Consider the following 19,212-nt stretch of genomic DNA (forward strand, 5'->3'; position numbering starts at 1 on the left):
ATCTCCACCCGACAATTACAAATCGTGCCTCCCCAGCTTTTAACGATTGTCTACCGACCAATCTCCTGTCGTCGCATTTTGGCGTGCACCGGCTCTCTTCGTCGTTTATGCGTTTCAAATATTCGTGTCACATTTTATTTTTAAATGGGCAACTTTTTCGTTGTTGTTTTTTTTCTTATGTATTTTCATATGTTTTTCTTGTTTTTCTGAGTTTAATTTTAAAAATTTTTGCTTTGTTTACCACCATCGGCAAAATGGTCAATGCGTCGCGCTCTTTGGACATATCAGACGCAAATTTTGTTGGCAGATAATTTCACCCAATTACAGATTTGTTTTTGTTTCGCATGAATATTAGGGTGTGCTTATTTTGCATCTCTCATCTCATATTAATAGCAGAATTCGGCACTTATCTTACAATTACGCATATTTTTTATTTTTGAAATCAAACAATTCTAAGGTCTGTCCCCATACAGATTTTGTGTTCGCTTCACTTTGATAGCTGAGATAAATAAATGCATTTACACCGATCGATACACCGCTACTCGGTGCTTAGTGGATTTGGCAGAATCAGTTATTAAGGCGACGTAACTCTGGAGTAGTCTAAATTTTTGTTTACCAACAATTCCTCTTTTTATATCCTTTTCTTTCAATGTTCACTCTAACCTAACTTTTAACGTTTGTAAGCGCAAGAAGCGCAAAATTATTCATCCATCTTGTTTTCGGATAACTTTTTGACTGATTAAAAAAAAATGTTTTTTATCGAAAGAAGTTTTTATTTTGACCTCTAAGCGCTCCATTGCTTGTCTGTTTGTATATTATTCCAGCTGGCTAGTTAACAAGTGTCAAATATGACTGACGTAGGACGCCATTTGCAAAAATTAAAAATCTTCCAATAGAGTGATTTATTTTGCGCTACCTTATAAAAGTTGACTAAGTTGACACTTTTCTCTCAATTTTCAAAAGGAAGAAGGGGCTTTGGATTAGAGGATGTCGACCGCTACAAGCTACTGCTGATTTTCACCAGGTGTATGATATTTAAACCCACAATATCCGCGGGTGTAGCAAAAAAGTTAGAGCTCAAATGTCAAAACTTTTGCCCAACGAGAACAGGGCAGCTGCGAAGAAGGTGCTGAGATGATTTCACCTCATTCTCCACAGACAGCTCCTGCAGAAAGGACTTAAAGCAATCTCAAATCGCACCACATGCACACCTAACGGACAATGTCCGGTAAGAATACCTACCAAATTCGAAAGTTGCAGCTTTTTTGGCCTTAAAAGTGGGTTATGTATCTACCCTCGAGCGCCCCCAATCTACCCGTGGCCAGAAGGATCTCGCGACTTTGCATATTTGCGCAATAGCCCAGCGCTCGCTGAGTTGACGCAAGGCCCATCTTTCCAGTAGTAGACCACCAAAGGTTCTCAAGGGAACCCCAATCCGGTCGTTTTGCAATGAAACAGTATCCAGGGTCCCCTGTCTAGCCATCGCTATCATTCTTTGTATTGAATGATATGAATATTAATATTTATGGTTTACCCTATGATCAAAAAGTACCACGAAGGTTCAATTTAAACGAACCGCGCACGTGGGTACCGGTCCATATTTTTTTCTTATGTTGGCAGGACTGTAAGACACACATCTGTCACTGTTTAGCGCCATCGGATCCCTGGCCAGCCGGAAATTTGGGCAAACAATTCTTGGATTTTGCATGATGATAATGCGATATCGCACCAAGCCCCAATTGTGCTAGATTATTTGACCAAACACCAAGTAAATACCATCGTGCAAGCACCGTATTCATCTGATATGGTCCCGAGCGAGTTATTTTTGTTTCCCAAGTTAAAGTTACCACTTCGTGGAAGGAGATTTCAGTCGAGAGAGAGGAGATCAAAGAGAATGCGACGAAGGATCTAAAGGTCATCCCTTCGTCAGCCTACCAGCGGTGCATGGAGGACTGGGTTAAACGTTGGCACAAGTGTGTTGCTTCAGACGGGTGGTCATATTTTGAAGGAGACAAAATAAATTTGCCTGAAATTTATCTCTGTTTTGTTTTATTTAAACATTCCCGGCACTTTCTGGTCGCAGGGTAAATATTAATGGCACCACTCAACTCGGGATCGTCTTTTAGCGCCACTTTCGTCACATTCAAAATAATTATTTTGCTTAATTTATTCTATTGGATGGTTGATTTCGAGGTTCTCATACCTAACAAATGATGTGTCTCAAGAAAGGAACGCCCTAATATACATATTTATTAGGGCGGGTCGATTTAAAAATCGCTCATTGCTCTGTGAAAATCGTATTCTAGGGATCAAAATAAGAAACTTTGCCGAAGGAACCATACCGCTAAAACGAATTCTGATGTCCCCCAATTTCGAAATATCACCATTTTTGGCCTTTTTTTATTTTTATTTCTTTTTTATTCCTTTTTTTTCTTTATTTTTATTTATTTATAACATAATAGTATTTATTATTTATTTATAATAATATCTATTTTTTCTCTTAAGAAATTTATTTAGTCAGAACATATGTAAATCAAAAAATTAATTTTAAGTGAGTTATAGAAAAGAAACTAAAAAGTTCGCCCCAAATTGGAGGACATCAGAATTCGTTTTAAAGGTATGGTTCCTTCGGCAAAGTTTCTTATTTTGATCCCTAGAATATGATTTTCACAGAGCAATGGGCGATTTTTTTGCCTCCCCACAAATCGACCCGGCCTAATATTTATATAATAAAATGTACTCTTATGTATGTTTGTATGTATTTCCGCCCTTTTAATTTGCTTGATGGCGTTACTCAACTTTTTGCTCAAAAACATAGACATAAAACTCAATTCGTTTAAATATTTATTGCGTAGTATTTATTGTGGCACGTAGTATAACACTGGGCAACAAAATAAAAGCGAATTCTATGCCGAATTGTTAGGTTTTTTTTCTTTTGTAGTTCCTCCTCCAAACAATGTAAATCAAACAAAAAGAGTTTAAATGTAACATTTTTCCTCTATTTTTTTTTATTGGTTTGCATTTTTAAATGTTTAACTGATTTTGATGAGCAATATGGTGTGCCAGTTGACAGGAATAGTAATAGCCTCCATTCGTGTCTGAAGTTCTGTTCTCACATCAATCGTTTGAGTGCAATGGGCAGAAGTTTGGCGCATTTTGGATTTTTTAGAATATAATTTTCCTTCACAAAAGAATGCGTAAAAAATGAAAGGAGGCTAAAAAAACAACATTGTTTTCTTTTTCTTCATATGAAGCCAATATTTACGTAGACAGTAAAACCCAAACAGCTGTACAAAATAAATATAAACGATTTCTGCTTGTAATTCTTTTCATTCAAATGAAAGTTGAGATATTTCAATAAAAAACTCAAAATGTCTGTTACTTTTCATGTGCCTGGGCCATCATCACAAACTGGAGATATCTAAATTCTATGAGAAAAATTGTAGAAGTGACACTAAGAGATTTACCATTGGGCAAAAAAGGTGGAACTGACAAGATGCGCTTAAGGGGGTCTTCTGGTCTCGAGGCCCTGAAATGAAGGGTTTTTTTGGGGATTGATTGTGGCAAATCCTGTGAATATTTAAAAAAAAAAATTTTTTTATTTTAAAGGTACATGTCTTGGCTTTTAAAAAATGGTTTTGACTTTGAAAAAAATTAACACCCGCGACCTTGAAATGGCGCTGAAGACGTCCACCTCCAAACGAAACAGGTCTCCATTTTGGTCACGGTTTTTCCACCTGGGTAATCAGAAAGCAAAAATTAGATATGCGTTGTCTTCAGAGTTGCCCTGGTTAAGTTTTCCCGTGACAGATTTTTTTTTTTAAATTTTTTTCAAAAGTTATGCAACAATTTGCAAAAAAAAATTTTGTTTGCTCATTTTTTGAACTTTAAAAGGTTATAAAAATGGAATGAAAAAAAATTTCAAAAATCGTACACGGGGAAACTTAGCGGTAAGTTTTCCGAACCTTTTAAGACCAAAACCATTGAAATCGGAGTATAACTACTATGAAAAGTGTGACCAAAATGCTTAAAAAACACGATTTTCGGGGAAACGCGTTTAAAGATAAAGTTTATGATAAAACGGCCGGAGGAGGGTACACTTCGGTGCCCAGAAAAATGTGAAAAAATGCGATTTTCAAAAAATCCTTTCTGTGGCGTATTCTCGCATACACATACAACAAAATTATGCAAAAAAAAAAAAATCGATTTTTTTTTCGCTGGAGACCAGAAGACCCCCTTAAACAGATATGATGAACTTAGTACTCTTCACAAAGTAGTGCAAGACTTCGGCTTGGTCTTCCTCAAAGTAGGAAATATTACGTTTACTACACTTCTACGTACACTTCTCTCTCTCTCTCTCATTTGTTCCGTGTGTCTTGATGTTGTTCCACAAATGAAGGGGCCTATAGTTTTAAGCCGACTTCGAACGGCAAATGGTTTTTATGATGAGCTTTTTTGTGGCAGAAATACACTAGGAGATTCGCAGAAGTATATATGCACACCATTCCCACAGCAGCTCCAGTTAGTTACAAACAACTCAGTGAGCACGTCGGCGCATAGGCTAAGGGTAACAGCACAACTGATAGTATTTCGAAGTAATACACAAGCACACGGTGTTGTTGGTGTGACCAACAATAGATCGTTACACGGCACTCGGCAATTTTGAAGGCAACAGCTGATTCGCTGATGTAACAGGGGATGCATCAGTAGTTTATTTAGCGATTTGTTGCTTTGATTTCATTCGCCGCTCTCTCTCTCTCACTCTCAGTCGAATCTCCTATGGCGTAGCAGCCAATGGGTGGCCAAACTTTGTAACTGATATATGAGGATTGAACGCTGCTCAGACTGCGTCGTTACTTGAGCCAATCTCAATTAATATAGCAGCAAAGAAAAAAACTTTGGGAAGGAAATGGCTTTGATTCCATCGTTCCTCTTATAATTTCTTCACGAACGGATGTAAAATGATTGAAGGAATGGCAGGCGCTGTATTCTGTTGGAACCTTTTAGCTTCATTAGTCGTACAAGCTTCCAGATTACTGAAGCATTTTCCCAAGTGGAACAGTGAAGCTGGCACCCAAACTAAACACTCTCTTAACTTTAATGTGAATATCTTCCGTCAGGCAGTCACCATGGCAGTAATAGTTGTGACGCCCAACTATCTGATTGAGCAGCATTTCAAAGCCAAGCTAGACGAGCTTTGTTGAATCTTGCTGAGTGTCAGGACACAAAGGAATAGAAAGGAGTAAGCGAGACAATGCGCTGCCCAAAACTAGTTAAATTCTATCATCGGTCAACCGTCATACACCCACCACTCGGTTAACTGAAAACAAAGCTGGGCATGGCATTCATGACGAATGCCTTGCAGGCCAACCAAACCATACTTCCCTCATAGGTAGGGTGGCTGTCGCAAACTCACACTTAGACCTTTCGTAGCTCCATTGTGATACCACTGGAACTTATCCTAACTTAGGGTAAGGGTTCCTTTTCAAACAATCCGGAGCTTTAATAAACGAGCAAAGCTTCGTTAGTTTTAGATGCGCTATGTCCGCTACATCAGTTAAAAATGCCGTATCAAGAGTGCGGAGCTTCTTTATAGCTAAGCTTTCACACTCACATAAAAGGTGTCTGACTGATTCCTCTTCTTCTGTGTTAGGACAGCTTCTACAGAAATCGAAGTACGGGAGTCCTAACCTTCTCAAGTGGCTGCCTATTAAACAATGGGAACAGTTAATACCCCTAGCATTTTTCTTATAGCTTCTCTGTTAAATCTTAACAAGCTTTTTGATCTACCGCTGTTGCATATCGGCCTCATAGAACCCACAAACAACAATTAACTAACTGTTGAAACTGCTTATGTTAGATGCGTCTAGACGTAGACTGATCCGTAGTAGTAGCGAAAATAACTCCTGGAACACCTTCACAGCAGTCATTGCGCAGTATTTTGCAGTTCGCATTTAAGTTGCTTTAGTTTTGCGCAAGTTAACCTATCCTAACCTAACCAAAAACAGATACACAACGTAAAAATATTGCGCGGTAGTTACTTTGAGTGCTCTGTACCAGAAAATAGACATTTGTTATAAACGTTTTTTTGAATCACTCATTTACACAAGTCGACTTTTATGCGTCTTTTTTTATAATTTACTTATATATTTATGTAAGTATATAAACGCCCATACTCGTCGAAACTACAACAAATACGAGTATTTATTTATTAAGACAAATAAGTCGTTGATTTGATTTTCAAAACATGGCTTTGTGCGTTGACCATGAATGTTCCAAAAAAATATGTAAAGCTCAACTACGTAGTGGTTGTAATGAGACGATCATAGAAAACGAAACTACGTACATATGTATGTATGTATGTGTGTAGGTATTACTTTTCTTTTAACTCGCACGCCGGCTTCAAGGTAATTACCTAACAAGGGTTATTGCCCCGCTTATCGATGGTTGATTTTTAATAATACATTTTGTGAAGTCCAAGTTAAAAATATGGAGCATCTGTATGTATGTATGCATGTATGTAGATAATTACATATATGAAAATAATGTTACGAAAATTTTAAAATAAATCTTGAATTACAGAACTTTATGATAAAAATCTTTCAATAGGGTTGCCATGTAGGTACAAAAACAAATTACGGCTTACGGATGAAAATCTTTCAATAGGGTTACCATATATGGGAAAAAAATTAAGATATAAAAAAATTTAAATATATAGATAAAAAAATTCAAAACGGTGATAAAATTATTTCAATAGGGTTGCCATGAATATATGTACAAAAAAATTACGGAATTTTTAAAACAAATTTTGAATAAAAGATCTCTATGATGAAAATCTTTCAATAGGATTACAATATATGGAAAAAAATTAAGATATAAAAAAAATTTATATATATAGATAAAAAAATTCAAAACGATGATAAAAATCTTTCAATAGGGTTGCCATATATGTACAAAAAAATTACGGAAATTTTAAAACAAATTTTGAATAAAAGATCCTTATGATGAAAATCTTTCAATAGGGTTACCATATATGTAAACAAATTTTAAAATATAAAAAAAAAAATTTTAATATATTATATATAAAAAAAATTAAAAACGATAATTTTTTTGGTTTTGATGAAAATCTTTCATTAGGGTAAAAAAAATTTAAATATAAAAAAAATGTGTTTAATTTTAAAAACAATTAAAAAAATACATATGTATATAAAAAACTAGCAAACCCGGCCCCCTTCGCTGGGCACACTAAAATAGAATAGATATGGTTTAGAACAGAAAATATATGGTTTTCATATTATTTATTTCTTTATTCTTTATTCAAGCGCTTTGGCATAAACAATATTTTTTGTTTTTCTATTTGTTTTTGAGTAAATATAAAATATAAATTGAAAATCAGGAAAAAAGAAGATTGTTTCTAAATGTGAAATCAACGCATATGAATAAACAATCGTCTTTTTTCCTGATCATCCATGAATTTTTCGTTTCAATTTATATGTTTTATTAAGCATTGGAGCTTTTTTAACCATTATCCATTTATATTTTTCAAAAAAAAAAAACGAAAAAAATTTTTTTTTCACGAACACATAATTTCATTCGGATTTCACATTAAATTCTCAAATTTCGTAAGAAATTATTCACTGTTCCAAAATCCACTCCAAAAAAATTCACAAACAATTTTTACATGTTGCACTTACGTGTTTTCCTTATGGCATCCAAATCCGAAAGAAATATAGACCCATTGTAACTCACACTGTCAATTTGACAGTTCAGTTCCGCCCCAAGCGTTAAAAAAGTAAGCGACATTATGGATGGTTCAAAAGAACGCTGTACCCGTTGCCAGTGCTCCGAATTACAACCAAACTTTACGAAACCCATTTTCAATACTTACTTAACAATGTGCGTAAGTTTGGTTTAATTCGGTGCAAAGACACGGCGGGTCTACGTTTTGGCATATATTTCGAGACCCTAGTCATCAATAGGTATGAAAATTACCCCATATTAAAGCACTTATCAACAGCTTTCATTTGATACCCATATTGTACATACACAACCAAAGGTTACCCGGGTCCACGTTTTGACCTATATCTCGAGACCCCAGTCACGGAGCGGCATGAAAAATACTCTGTACTAAAGCACTCACCAACAGCTTCAATTTGATACCCATATTGTACATACACATCCGAAGGTTACCCGGGTCCACGTTTTGACCTATATCTCGAGACCCAGTCACGGAGCGGCATGAAAAATACTCTGTACTAAAGCATTCACCAACAGCTTTCATTTGATACCCATATTGTACATACACATTCTAGGCTCCACGTTTTGGTCTCTATCTCGAGACCCTAGTCACGGAGTGGCATGAAAAATACTCTGAACTAAAGCATTCACCAACAGCTTCCATTTGATACCCATATTGTACATACACATCCGAAGGTTACCCGGGTCCAGGTTTTGACCTATATCTCGAGACCCTATCTACCAATAGGTATTCAAACTACACGGAAATCATCTTCAATATCTACTTAAGAATGTGTGTAAGTTTGGTTTAATTCGGTGCAAAGACACGGCGGGTCCACGTTTTGGCATATATTTCCAGACCCTAGTCATCAATAGGTATGAAAATTACCCCATATTAAAGCACTTATCAACAGCTTTCATTTGATACCCATATTGTAAATACACAACCAAAGGTTACCCGGGTCCACGTTTTGACCTATATCTCGAGACCCCAGTCACGGAGCGGCATGAAAAATACTCTGTACTAAAGCACTCACCAACAGCTTCAATTTGATATCCATATTGTACAAACACATTCTAGGCTCCACGTTTTGGTCTCTATCTCGAGACCCTAGTCACGGAGTGGCATGAAAAATACTCTGAACTAAAGCATTCACCAACAGCTTCCATTTGATACCCATATTGTACATACACATCCGAAGGTTACCCGGGTCCAGGTTTTGACCTATATCTCGAGACCCTATCTACCAATAGGTATTCAAACTACACGGAAATCATCTTCAATATCTACTTAAGAATGTGTGTAAGTTTGGTTTAATTCGGTGCAAAGACACGGCGGGTCCACGTTTTGGCATATATTTCCAGACCCTAGTCATCAATAGGTATGAAAATTACCCCATATTAAAGCACTTATCAACAGCTTTCATTTGATACCCATATTGTACATACACAACCAAAGGTTACCCGGGTCCACGTTTTGACCTATATCTCGAGACCCCAGTCACGGAGCGGCATGAAAAATACTCTGTACTAAAGCACTCACCAACAGCTTCAATTTGATACCCATATTGTACATACACATCCGAAGGTTACCCGGGTCCACGTTTTGACCTATATCTCGAGACCCCAGTCACGGAGCGGCATGAAAAATACTCTGTACTAAAGCATTCACCAACAGCTTTCATTTGATACCCATATTGTACATACACGTCCGAAGGTTACCCGGGTCCACGTTTTGACCTATATCTCGAGCCCTATTTCCAAAATAAAATATAATCCATGTTACTCGTGGATAATGTAGCTTTCGAATGGTGAAAGAATTTTTAAAATCGGTCCAGTAGTTTTTGAGCCTATTCGTAACAAACAAACAAACAAAGTTTTCCTCTTTATAATATTAGTATAGATTAAAAACGAAAAGTTTTTTGGTTTTATATTGCGTTTTTTGTTTTTGTATGGTTTTCATAAAATTCCATAAAAAAGCATTTATTTCCATCGAGAAACTTTTAATATTTCGCAAAACAACTAATTTTCTGCCTAAAACATTACATTGAGCAAAAAAGAAAAATAAAATAATAAAAAGAAAAAAAAAAGAAAATTAAAAAAAATATTTAAAAAAAATATAAAAAAAAAATAAAAATGATAATTTTGTTTCTTTTATATTGCGTTTTTTGTTTTTGTATGGTTTTCATAAAATTCCATATACAAATTACATGATTCAATAAAGAAGGTTTGCTCAGTAAGCAGCTTTCTCATTTCCTCTTGACAAATCGGCTCCCTTAGTAAGACGTTGGGTTGCTAACTCTAAAAATTTTTATCAAAAGTGGAAGAGAAGTAAAATTTGTAGTAAAAAAATTTTGTTTTGAAAAGGGTTTTTAAGCACAAGAACTTCCTCGGTATGTCCATAACCAAGACGATATGGAAAACTTCCTTAAATCAGATAGGTTAAGTTACCAACAAGAGCTTATTTAGCAATATGTAATTAATCACAGATTCTGGTTGGCAAATGATTTTTATGAGGAGCTTTTTTATGGCAGAAGTACACTCGAAGGATTGCCATTGCCCGCCGAAGAGCGGCCGCTATTACAAACAACATTTCCTATCGTTTGGTGTTTCAGGCCCGGGGCTTTGAATCCTTGCACTTCCAATTGGTAGTCACGCAGCAAGCTATTCGGCAACGGCAGCTGCCGTCGATATAATAATAATTAGTTTAAATAGGTGCAGGTAGTTTGTTAAGTATTTATGAATGTAAGAATATTCTTGACTGGGTGGTCAAAACTCCAAACTTACGTGGGCAAGCCATGGTAAAGTAAAGCGCAGTGAGTATGTTCAAAGTTTGTTTTTAGTCAACCAAATTCATAATGAATTCGCTTCTTCTATGAAAGAATTCAAGGTCATAATACTTAGGTAACATAATAGTGCGATACTTCGTGATCAGTTTTGAATTTAAAAATTAATTCACAAAATATAATTCTGGCATTAGGTTAAACCATTTTTTTTTTAATATCATACTTGGCAATTTCCGTTTATACTATATATTTTCTTATAATTTAACCAAAAAGAACTATTTTGCTACCATTTTAAGCAAAAAGTTATTAATATTTCCATTTTCTTCATCCTTTTTAAATGCGACCTTTTGTAAGGGAGTGTCAGAATTCTAATGTCATAAGTGAGCAAACCTTTAATAATTGAATCATGTACAAATTAAGCATTATTAATATCCACAAACTGTCAATATTGTGAAAAACAACTTATTTTCTGCTTAGAAAATTGCATTGAGCCTATAAAATTTGAGGTATTAAAAATTGGTTAGCATGAAAATTATTTTGGCGGAGGTCAACATGAGCAATTTTAACCCAAAAGACAATACCGAATTTGTTTTTTCCAAAAACACGCTTTACTTCCGATGCTTAAGAGAGTGCGTTATGTAAGTAAGCTTCCGCAACAATAACAGAGTGCACTATGCGCCCATAACTCCATTTGCCAAGCTGCTACAACAACAACATCCACGTCAACAGAGTGCACTATTCGCTTATTACTCCGTTGGCCAACCATGCACGCCTACGATTATCAACTAGTGGAGTGCCCGGGGGTTTTGACCTCGGATCTCTGAGGGACTGAATGAATTGCCATGTAACCATCAGGATTTTCTTTTGTATGCTCTAAATTGTAACTTCTACCAATATTATATTGTGCAATTAATTTTTTCATTGTTTAAACAAAAAAATGTGAAAAATTAATATATTGGAGCATAATATAATATTTAGTTGGAAATAATTTTTTTTTAGTTCTATGTTAAATTTTACTTAAATAGATAAAGAAAAATAACTTCCCAACGTTATATATTATTGGTTATATTATGGCTGGAAGTGGGATAAAAGAAGTTCTTTCTACCATTTATGCAGAAAAGACGATTGACCACATAACGTCAGGACGTGCCTATGCTAGAGCAATACGTGCTCATACCTTATTGCAGCAGGCTTTATCACAATTAATTTTTGAAGATCTTAAGGAAAATAATGCGGATTTTTTAAATGTATTGAATGACGAATAAATATCGATGATTTTTGAAATGTTCAATTACAATGAAATTACAGAAAATCAAGGATTTCAAATGCTGAGTAGAATTTTTGAAGATAAGTTAGTTGAGCTTGAAAATAAAGATAAAACATCAAAACTATGGATTACGTATTTTCGAATGGTAACAATATTGAAAGACTTCATTGCTGCCGACCTTATGGGGGATTGGAATTTACATCTACATAGTACTGAGCTGATGATTCCACTATTCGACGCATCAGGACATTTTCCCTATGCGAAGGCTGTACAAATTTATCTGCAAGATATGAAGGAATTACAGTGTACAATGGATCCAGCAGAGTTCGAAAAATATACAACAGGATATTTCACATCTAGGCGATCAGATATTTTTTTTCTGGTATTGCAAGTGATCAGACTTTAATGAAAGGAATAAGCGTCGAAGGGGGTCCTTTTGAACGAGGTGCCACTGAAAGTGTAGTTTATAAATGGATCAGAGGAGTTATTTATAGAAAAGATATTATTGAAAGCATAGAAAATTTTTGTGACATATCTTTCAATAAAAGTCATCAACGCAGTGATTCTACAGATGCTAGAATTGAAAGGGATGGTATCGATGTAAAAAGATTGGTAGACTTTTTCAAAGAACACAGTCCTTTTCCTGATACAGATGCAATTATGTCAATTGCCACTGGAATTAACGGTGATAAAAGTATAAATTGTTACAATGCTTTTGAAGAAGGTTTAAAAGTTATGAAGAAAATCGAAGGGAAAAATGTACGCGAATTGAAGTTTTTAAGGAAAGATAAAATAAATTCTCTATTGGCTAAAAATACAATAATAAATTAAAAATTCATAACAATGTTATTCCCGTTGATCCATTGTTGCTGTTTCAACGTATTTGTGTGTTGAAAAAAACAGATGATGAACTAAAAACTTATATGAATTATGAACTGGCACCATATCCACTTGCTCTGTTTGAAGATGGCCAAATGCGAAAGACAAAAAAATCAACTTTCTACGAATTATTCTCAGAAATTCAGATTAATTTGAAAAGCTTAGAAAATGTTCATTATGTTATTGATGGAGGCATGTTGTTATATCGTTGCAAATGGCAATTAAATGAAACATTCAAAATGATATGCAAACATTACATAAGATATTTGAGGAATAATTATAATAACGCATACGTAGTATTTGATGGATATAAGAAGGACGGTATTAAATCTGCTGAAAGGAATCGTCGCGCACTAAAAAATATAAGTACAGATATTGAATTTGATGAAAATATGCCGTTAAAAATCGCTCAAGATAAATTTCTAACGAATAAAAAAAATAAATCTCGCCTAATCGAAATGTTAAGAATAAAATTAGCTCATAACAGTATTTTTACATGCCAAGCGGAAAGCGATGCAGATAAATTAATTGTTGATACAGCAATTAGTTTAGAATCTCAAAATATTGTTGTAATTTCTGAAGACATTGACGTCTTGGTTGTGCTAACGGCATTGGCGCCTACTGATCGTGAAATATATTATATTTTTTAAAACCATCCCGAGGCAAAGTTAACCAACAAATATTTTCATCGAAAAGTTTAGAAAAATCTCTACCAGCATGTAAAGAACATGTTCTATTTTTACATGCTTTCACGGGCTGTGATACTACTTCTGCGTTTTACAACAAAGGAAAAATTAAGTTTATCAAAAATTTTGAGAAGCGGAATGATCTAAGTACATGACTCAGCAGCAGTATTTAAAAATGTACATGAAGATGCAAATAATATATTTCAAGCTGGTATTACATTATTTTGGGACTGTATGGTGCTTCAGCAAAAATGACAGATTTGAATACATTCAAGTTCAATTCTTTCATCAAAGCAACTGCCAAAGACACAAGTGTTCTTTTATCTTCGTTACCTCCCACATCTGATACAGCATTTGAACACTTAAAACGGGTTTACCTACAAATCCAGATGTGGTTAGGGAATGATTTAATCATCGAAAATTGGGGATGGAACTATTCCAATAATACCTATCATCCAATATTTACGAATCAATTACCTGCTCCGGAAAATTTATTAAAAATGTTATTTTGCAATTGCAAAAAAGGATGTGGAGCTGCATGCGGATGCCGAAAAAGTAGATTATACTGCAGTGTAGCATGCCTACAGTGCAACGACGACAGCTGTCTAAATGTAGCGCCTATGATTAACATCAGTGAAATTGAAGATGATATATGAAAAAATGTAAATTTTTCAATAGACAAATTTTTTTGTTAATTCATTTTTTTCTTTTAAATAGTCATAATTTTTTTTGTTTTTAATAATTAATTCGATTTTACTTTTATGCTATAATAACAGAAAACAATTTTTTATTTTTTTTTTGTATGCTAATTATTTAAATAAACGAATAGTTTACATAATATTTTTTTTTTTTAACATTTAGTTACCCATAATCTATTTATTTTTTCATTTGCTTCTGTTACAAAAACAATAAATTCTACAACGTTATTTGCATTATAGCACATAAGTTATTGCAATCATAAATTTTTGCTATTTAAAAATCAAATGCACAACTTTTAAATAGGTAGAGATTATTATTTATGTTATTCACAACACATTTTCGCAAAGATAATTTAATTTCATCTAGTCCCTGAGACATCCTAGGTTTTAACGTTTTTAACGCTCCAGACACTCCACTAAACAGGCTTAGGAAGTAATTTATTTACATCCTGTGCGTTTTTGCAAATTATAGACGAGGCCCTACGCTAAAGCCCACGTGTCATAGTGTTAAAATCATATACATATATACATCAATAATCCATCCTACAGGACAGGACGGTCTGCGACCGTTTATCTGATTGCGGTAAAATATTGTTTCGAGTTCACTGAGATTTATACGCTGGGGTCGAGACATTTCTAGATTTGGCTCATACCCAAAATATACGTACTTGCATACATAAGTTACGTGAATTCGTATAATAAAGACAACAAAGTAGGTGATCTATTGCACTGGGGTGAAGGTATTTAAAAAATAAGTAAATTGAATTAAAATATTCCACTGTGCCAAATCTATTGAGGTTATGTAACAAATATATTGAATTTCCGAAGCAAACACAAAAGCATTTGTTAAAGTTTTTTGCTAACGGTGGTTATTACAAGTGACCACTATGCAGCAGAAAGTAGCACGTAAATTGAAAAATCTGGGAAAGGTTTAAATGTTGGATGGAAAATTTGGGAAATTTTTACAAGTTTTGAATTTCAGAAAGTCGGGAACTTTCAGAATACTGGGAGAACTTTTAAAAGTTGAGAATTTTGTAAAGTCGGGAAATATTAAGAAATCCATAAAGTCGGGAAATTTCCGAATACTGGGAATTTTATAGACTGAAAATTTTAGAACATTGCGAAAACTTTTAAAAGTTAGGGGTTTTATGAAGTCCGGAAATTTCAGATTATTGAGAAATTTTTGTATGTTGAGAATTTCAGAAAGTAGGAAAATTTCAGAATACTGGGAAAACTTTCAAAAGTTGGAGAATTTTATGAAGTCGGGAAATTTCAGGAAACTGAGAGATTTTTGTAAGTTGAGAATTTCATACAGTCCGGAAATTTCAGTAGACTGGGAGAACTCTTAGAAGTTGGGAATTTTTTAAAGTCCGGAAATTTTAGAGCATTGAGAAATTTTTGTATGTTGAGTGTTTCAGAAAGTCGGGAAATTTCAGAATACTGGGAGTTCTATAAAGTCGGGAAACTTCAGAATACTGGGCTAAAACTTTCAAAAGTTTCGAATTTAAATTAAAAATTTAAGAATATTAAAAAATTTTTGTAAGTAAAGAATTTCAGAAAGTCGGGAAATTTCAAAATACTGGGAAAACTTTCAAAAGTTGGTAAGCTTTAGAAAACTGAGAAATTTTCGTAAGTTGAGAATTTCAGAAAGTCAGGAAATTTCAGAATACTGGGGGAAAAATTTTAAAAGTTGGAAGTTATAAAGGTCGGAAAATTTAAGAATATTAAGAAATTTGTGTAAGTTGAGAATTTTAGAAAGTCAGGAAATTTCAGAATACTGGGGGAAAAATTTTAAAAGTTGGGAATTTTATTAAGTCCGATAATTTTAGAATATTGAGAAAGTTTGGAAAATGAAAAGTCGGGAAATTTCCGAATACTGGGAAAACTTTTAAAAGCTGGGAATTTTATAAAGTCGGGAAATTTTAAAATATTGTGAAATTTTTGTATGTTGAGAATTTCAGAAAGTCGCGAAATTTAAGAATACTGGAAACTTTTAAAACCTGGGAATTTTATAAAGTTAGGAAATTTTTGAAAAGTTGGAAATCGGGGGCAACGCCAAGCGCATTATAAATATTAAATTAAGCAGTAATACGTTTTCTTAATAATTATTTATATATACAAAATGTAGCAGTGGAATTAATTATAAGTGCTACGATAATATTTTCTCTAAATTTGAAAGCATATAGTAAAAGGGTATGAATAAATGGATGTAAAAATGCATGTTTTGATGAAAGCGGCAAATTGATGAATATTTTGATGAAATGAGGAAGCAAAATGCGTGCAAATGTAAATGTTGTGTCGTGTAAAGATTGTTGTTATTCAAATCAAGGAAATACTCACCACGACAATAACACCATAGAAGCAACAGCCGCTGCGACGTTCTGCAACACTGTTCTCCTCGGCATTGAAACATTTAACATTTTCGCGAATTTCGACTTGACCGCTTGCATTTTAATTTATTCTAAAATAACGACACTTCTTGTATTGATTCAAAGTTTTTTTTACTTTTCTTATTATAATTATGACCTTCCTTGCGCAATACGTTTCAATTGTCACTTTGTAAAGCACCACAACAATGTTATATTATGCAGTTATGGTGTTAAGTTATTTTCGTATCATATCGTAAATGCAATTGATCACACTATTACATATGTATGTATATCGTCTGTAATTTATTTTGAATTAAATAATATACATCTACATCTAGATATATTATATTAATCGCATAGTTTTAGTATTACTGATGCACAAATTCGTAGCACTTCGTCGATCAGTGATCTCACAATGTTGCTGGCAAATCTTGCGATGTCACTTTCGTTTCTAAATAGAAATTGAGAAATTGTGAATGAAACTTAATGGGAGGAAGCACAAAAGTTGAAATACATACTAGCATAGGACACAATAAAAATGTACATAAGCAAACAAAAAAAAAACAACAACACATTTAAGAAAACGAAGGAGAAAAACTCGAATATTCGATGGGCCAATTTTTGTGCAAAATATTGAACTGCCACAAGGCAAAGGAAATATGCAAGTTTCAAGTGAAAATGAATGCTTTGAATGGCAAATGCAAATGTATATACGTATATTAGGCCGGGTCGATTTGTGGGGAGGCAAAAAAATCGCCCATTGCTCTGTGAAAATCATATTCTAGGGATCAAAATAAGAAACTTTGCCGAAGGAACCATACCTCTAAAACGAATTCTGATGTCCTCCCAATTTGGGTCGAACTTTTAGTGTCTTTTCTCATGTAAAGTCCAAAAATGGTGATATTTTGAAATTATTGTATGGGGAACCCGCCAGGGGAGTTCCAGGGGGTGTGCCACTGGCATGGGTGGATCGGCCGTCCAAAGTTAGTGGGGGTCGGTTATACATTTGGACTCGATTGGAGCACTCTAAATGGGTCAAAGTGGGATTTTTCGTTCGACCCAAATTGGGGGACATCAGAATTCGTTTTAGAGGTATGGTTCCTTCGGCAAAGTTTCTTATTTTGATCCCTAGAATACGATTTTTACAGAGCAATGAGCCATTTTTAAATCGACCCGCCCTAACGTATATACATACATACATACATACATACATACATCCATGTGCACATCTACATGCATCTATACGCATTACACTAAAATACACCTGCAGAGAGAGACTATTCCAGTGTTTTTTTGTTTTTGTGAAATATGCACGAGAAATAACATGAAACATGAAGCTTAGAATTGAGAGAAAAAGTACGCTACATAAATTTTACCAGTATTTTATTGTTTTGGGAAAAGATTAAAGACAAGATGGGAAATATTAAAGGCAAGATCAGCTGTGAAACCAATAAATGTAAGTCCTTAACAACATTTTGGTATCGCCAGTGCGCTAAATGTTAAAGCCTGCATTTGAAATTCAAAAGAAAATTTGTGTGTCGCTATTGAAAAACCTTAACTATCGGAAAACTAGTTTTGAAAAGGAGATGCAATGCCACTTCCTAGTACTTTTAGGTAAGAGGATAAACTTAATGGCTTGCTTATGTAGAACAATAACAGAAGATCACCATTGCTTGCAGATATATCGTCCCCTTAGTATTAAAATAGCCTACAAATTTTTTGATGTTTTGAGAAAATGAATTTCAAACTTTTTGTCGAAAGTAGCTCTCACTCAAATCTCGTTATGTCTGTAAATATTTATTATTTTTGACTGACGTTTTGACCCACTTTGTGGAACTAGAATTTGACAAAATTTTGACCACATATAAAATCGACGATGGAGAATCCAAAAATTCAATAAAAAAATAATAGCCTATGAGCACATAGGCTATTGTTATACTAAGGGGACGATATGTAGGTATGTACCCGCAGGGATGTGACTATTTGCACATACACACTCCCATACAAGTTCATAAAGGGAATATAGAAAAGCAAAGACTTGACGCGCACCATATTTCAACAAAACAAGAAATGATCTTTTCGGAATTTGCATTTGCGGCTAAAATCTCGTGTTTTCTGCAATATATTCAAATATATATACATATGTAGGTACAGTACAGGCTTTCGAAAACAGAAAATAATAATTCTGGCATATTACCAAAAACGCAAAAATTATAAGGTTTGTTTTTGGTTAAAATTGTTTTCCATTTTTGCACAAAAAAAAAACAGAAAACGAAAAGCGGTGGAAAACAAAGATTAAAAGTTATCCGCACAAGAAGAAAGGAAAGAAGAGAAGAGAGCAGTACAAAAATTACTCTCTCTTAAGGGATAGTGTATAAGCATAAACATTGCCACTACTACACATGGACAAATTTTCGTTATAGAATTAACACAGATTTTTTTCTTAGAGTAGTCAATGAAAATGAAGTGAAGGTGCGGATTCACGTGGGTGCATATGTGTATATATGTATATACGTACATACATACATAGATTTTTCGAACGGCCCACACCATGAGGTGCGGCTTGAAATTACTAACTGCAATTGAGGGAAGTCAACGCTTACATTTTGCATAACAATAATCGGTATTCCATGTTTTGCATAACAATAATCGGTTTTCCATGTTTTTGGAGGAATACATGGAGGCCGCCATAACCTAATAGTGGGTGCGTTACTACCATTCGGCGGTAGTGCACAGGTTCGAATCTTCACTGTAACCCACCAAAGCATTGAGAGTAGCCTTGTTGAAATC

General features: G+C 34.3%; 1 protein-coding gene across 1 annotated transcript in view; it reads right to left on the reverse strand.

The window, feature by feature from the left end:
- LOC129237990 (uncharacterized) overlaps window positions 1-19,212 on the reverse strand; it is a 68,859-nt gene that overhangs the window by 44,758 nt on the left and 4,889 nt on the right. The window contains exon 2 of the mRNA XM_054873015.1: window positions 16,394-16,873. Within this exon, the coding sequence (XP_054728990.1) occupies window positions 16,394-16,503 (110 nt within the window). The 5' untranslated portion in view covers window positions 16,504-16,873. The remainder of the gene's footprint in view (window positions 1-16,393; window positions 16,874-19,212) is intronic.

This window comes from Anastrepha obliqua, chromosome 2, assembly GCF_027943255.1.
Source record: "Anastrepha obliqua isolate idAnaObli1 chromosome 2, idAnaObli1_1.0, whole genome shotgun sequence".
Taxonomy (NCBI): Eukaryota; Metazoa; Arthropoda; class Insecta; order Diptera; family Tephritidae; genus Anastrepha; species Anastrepha obliqua.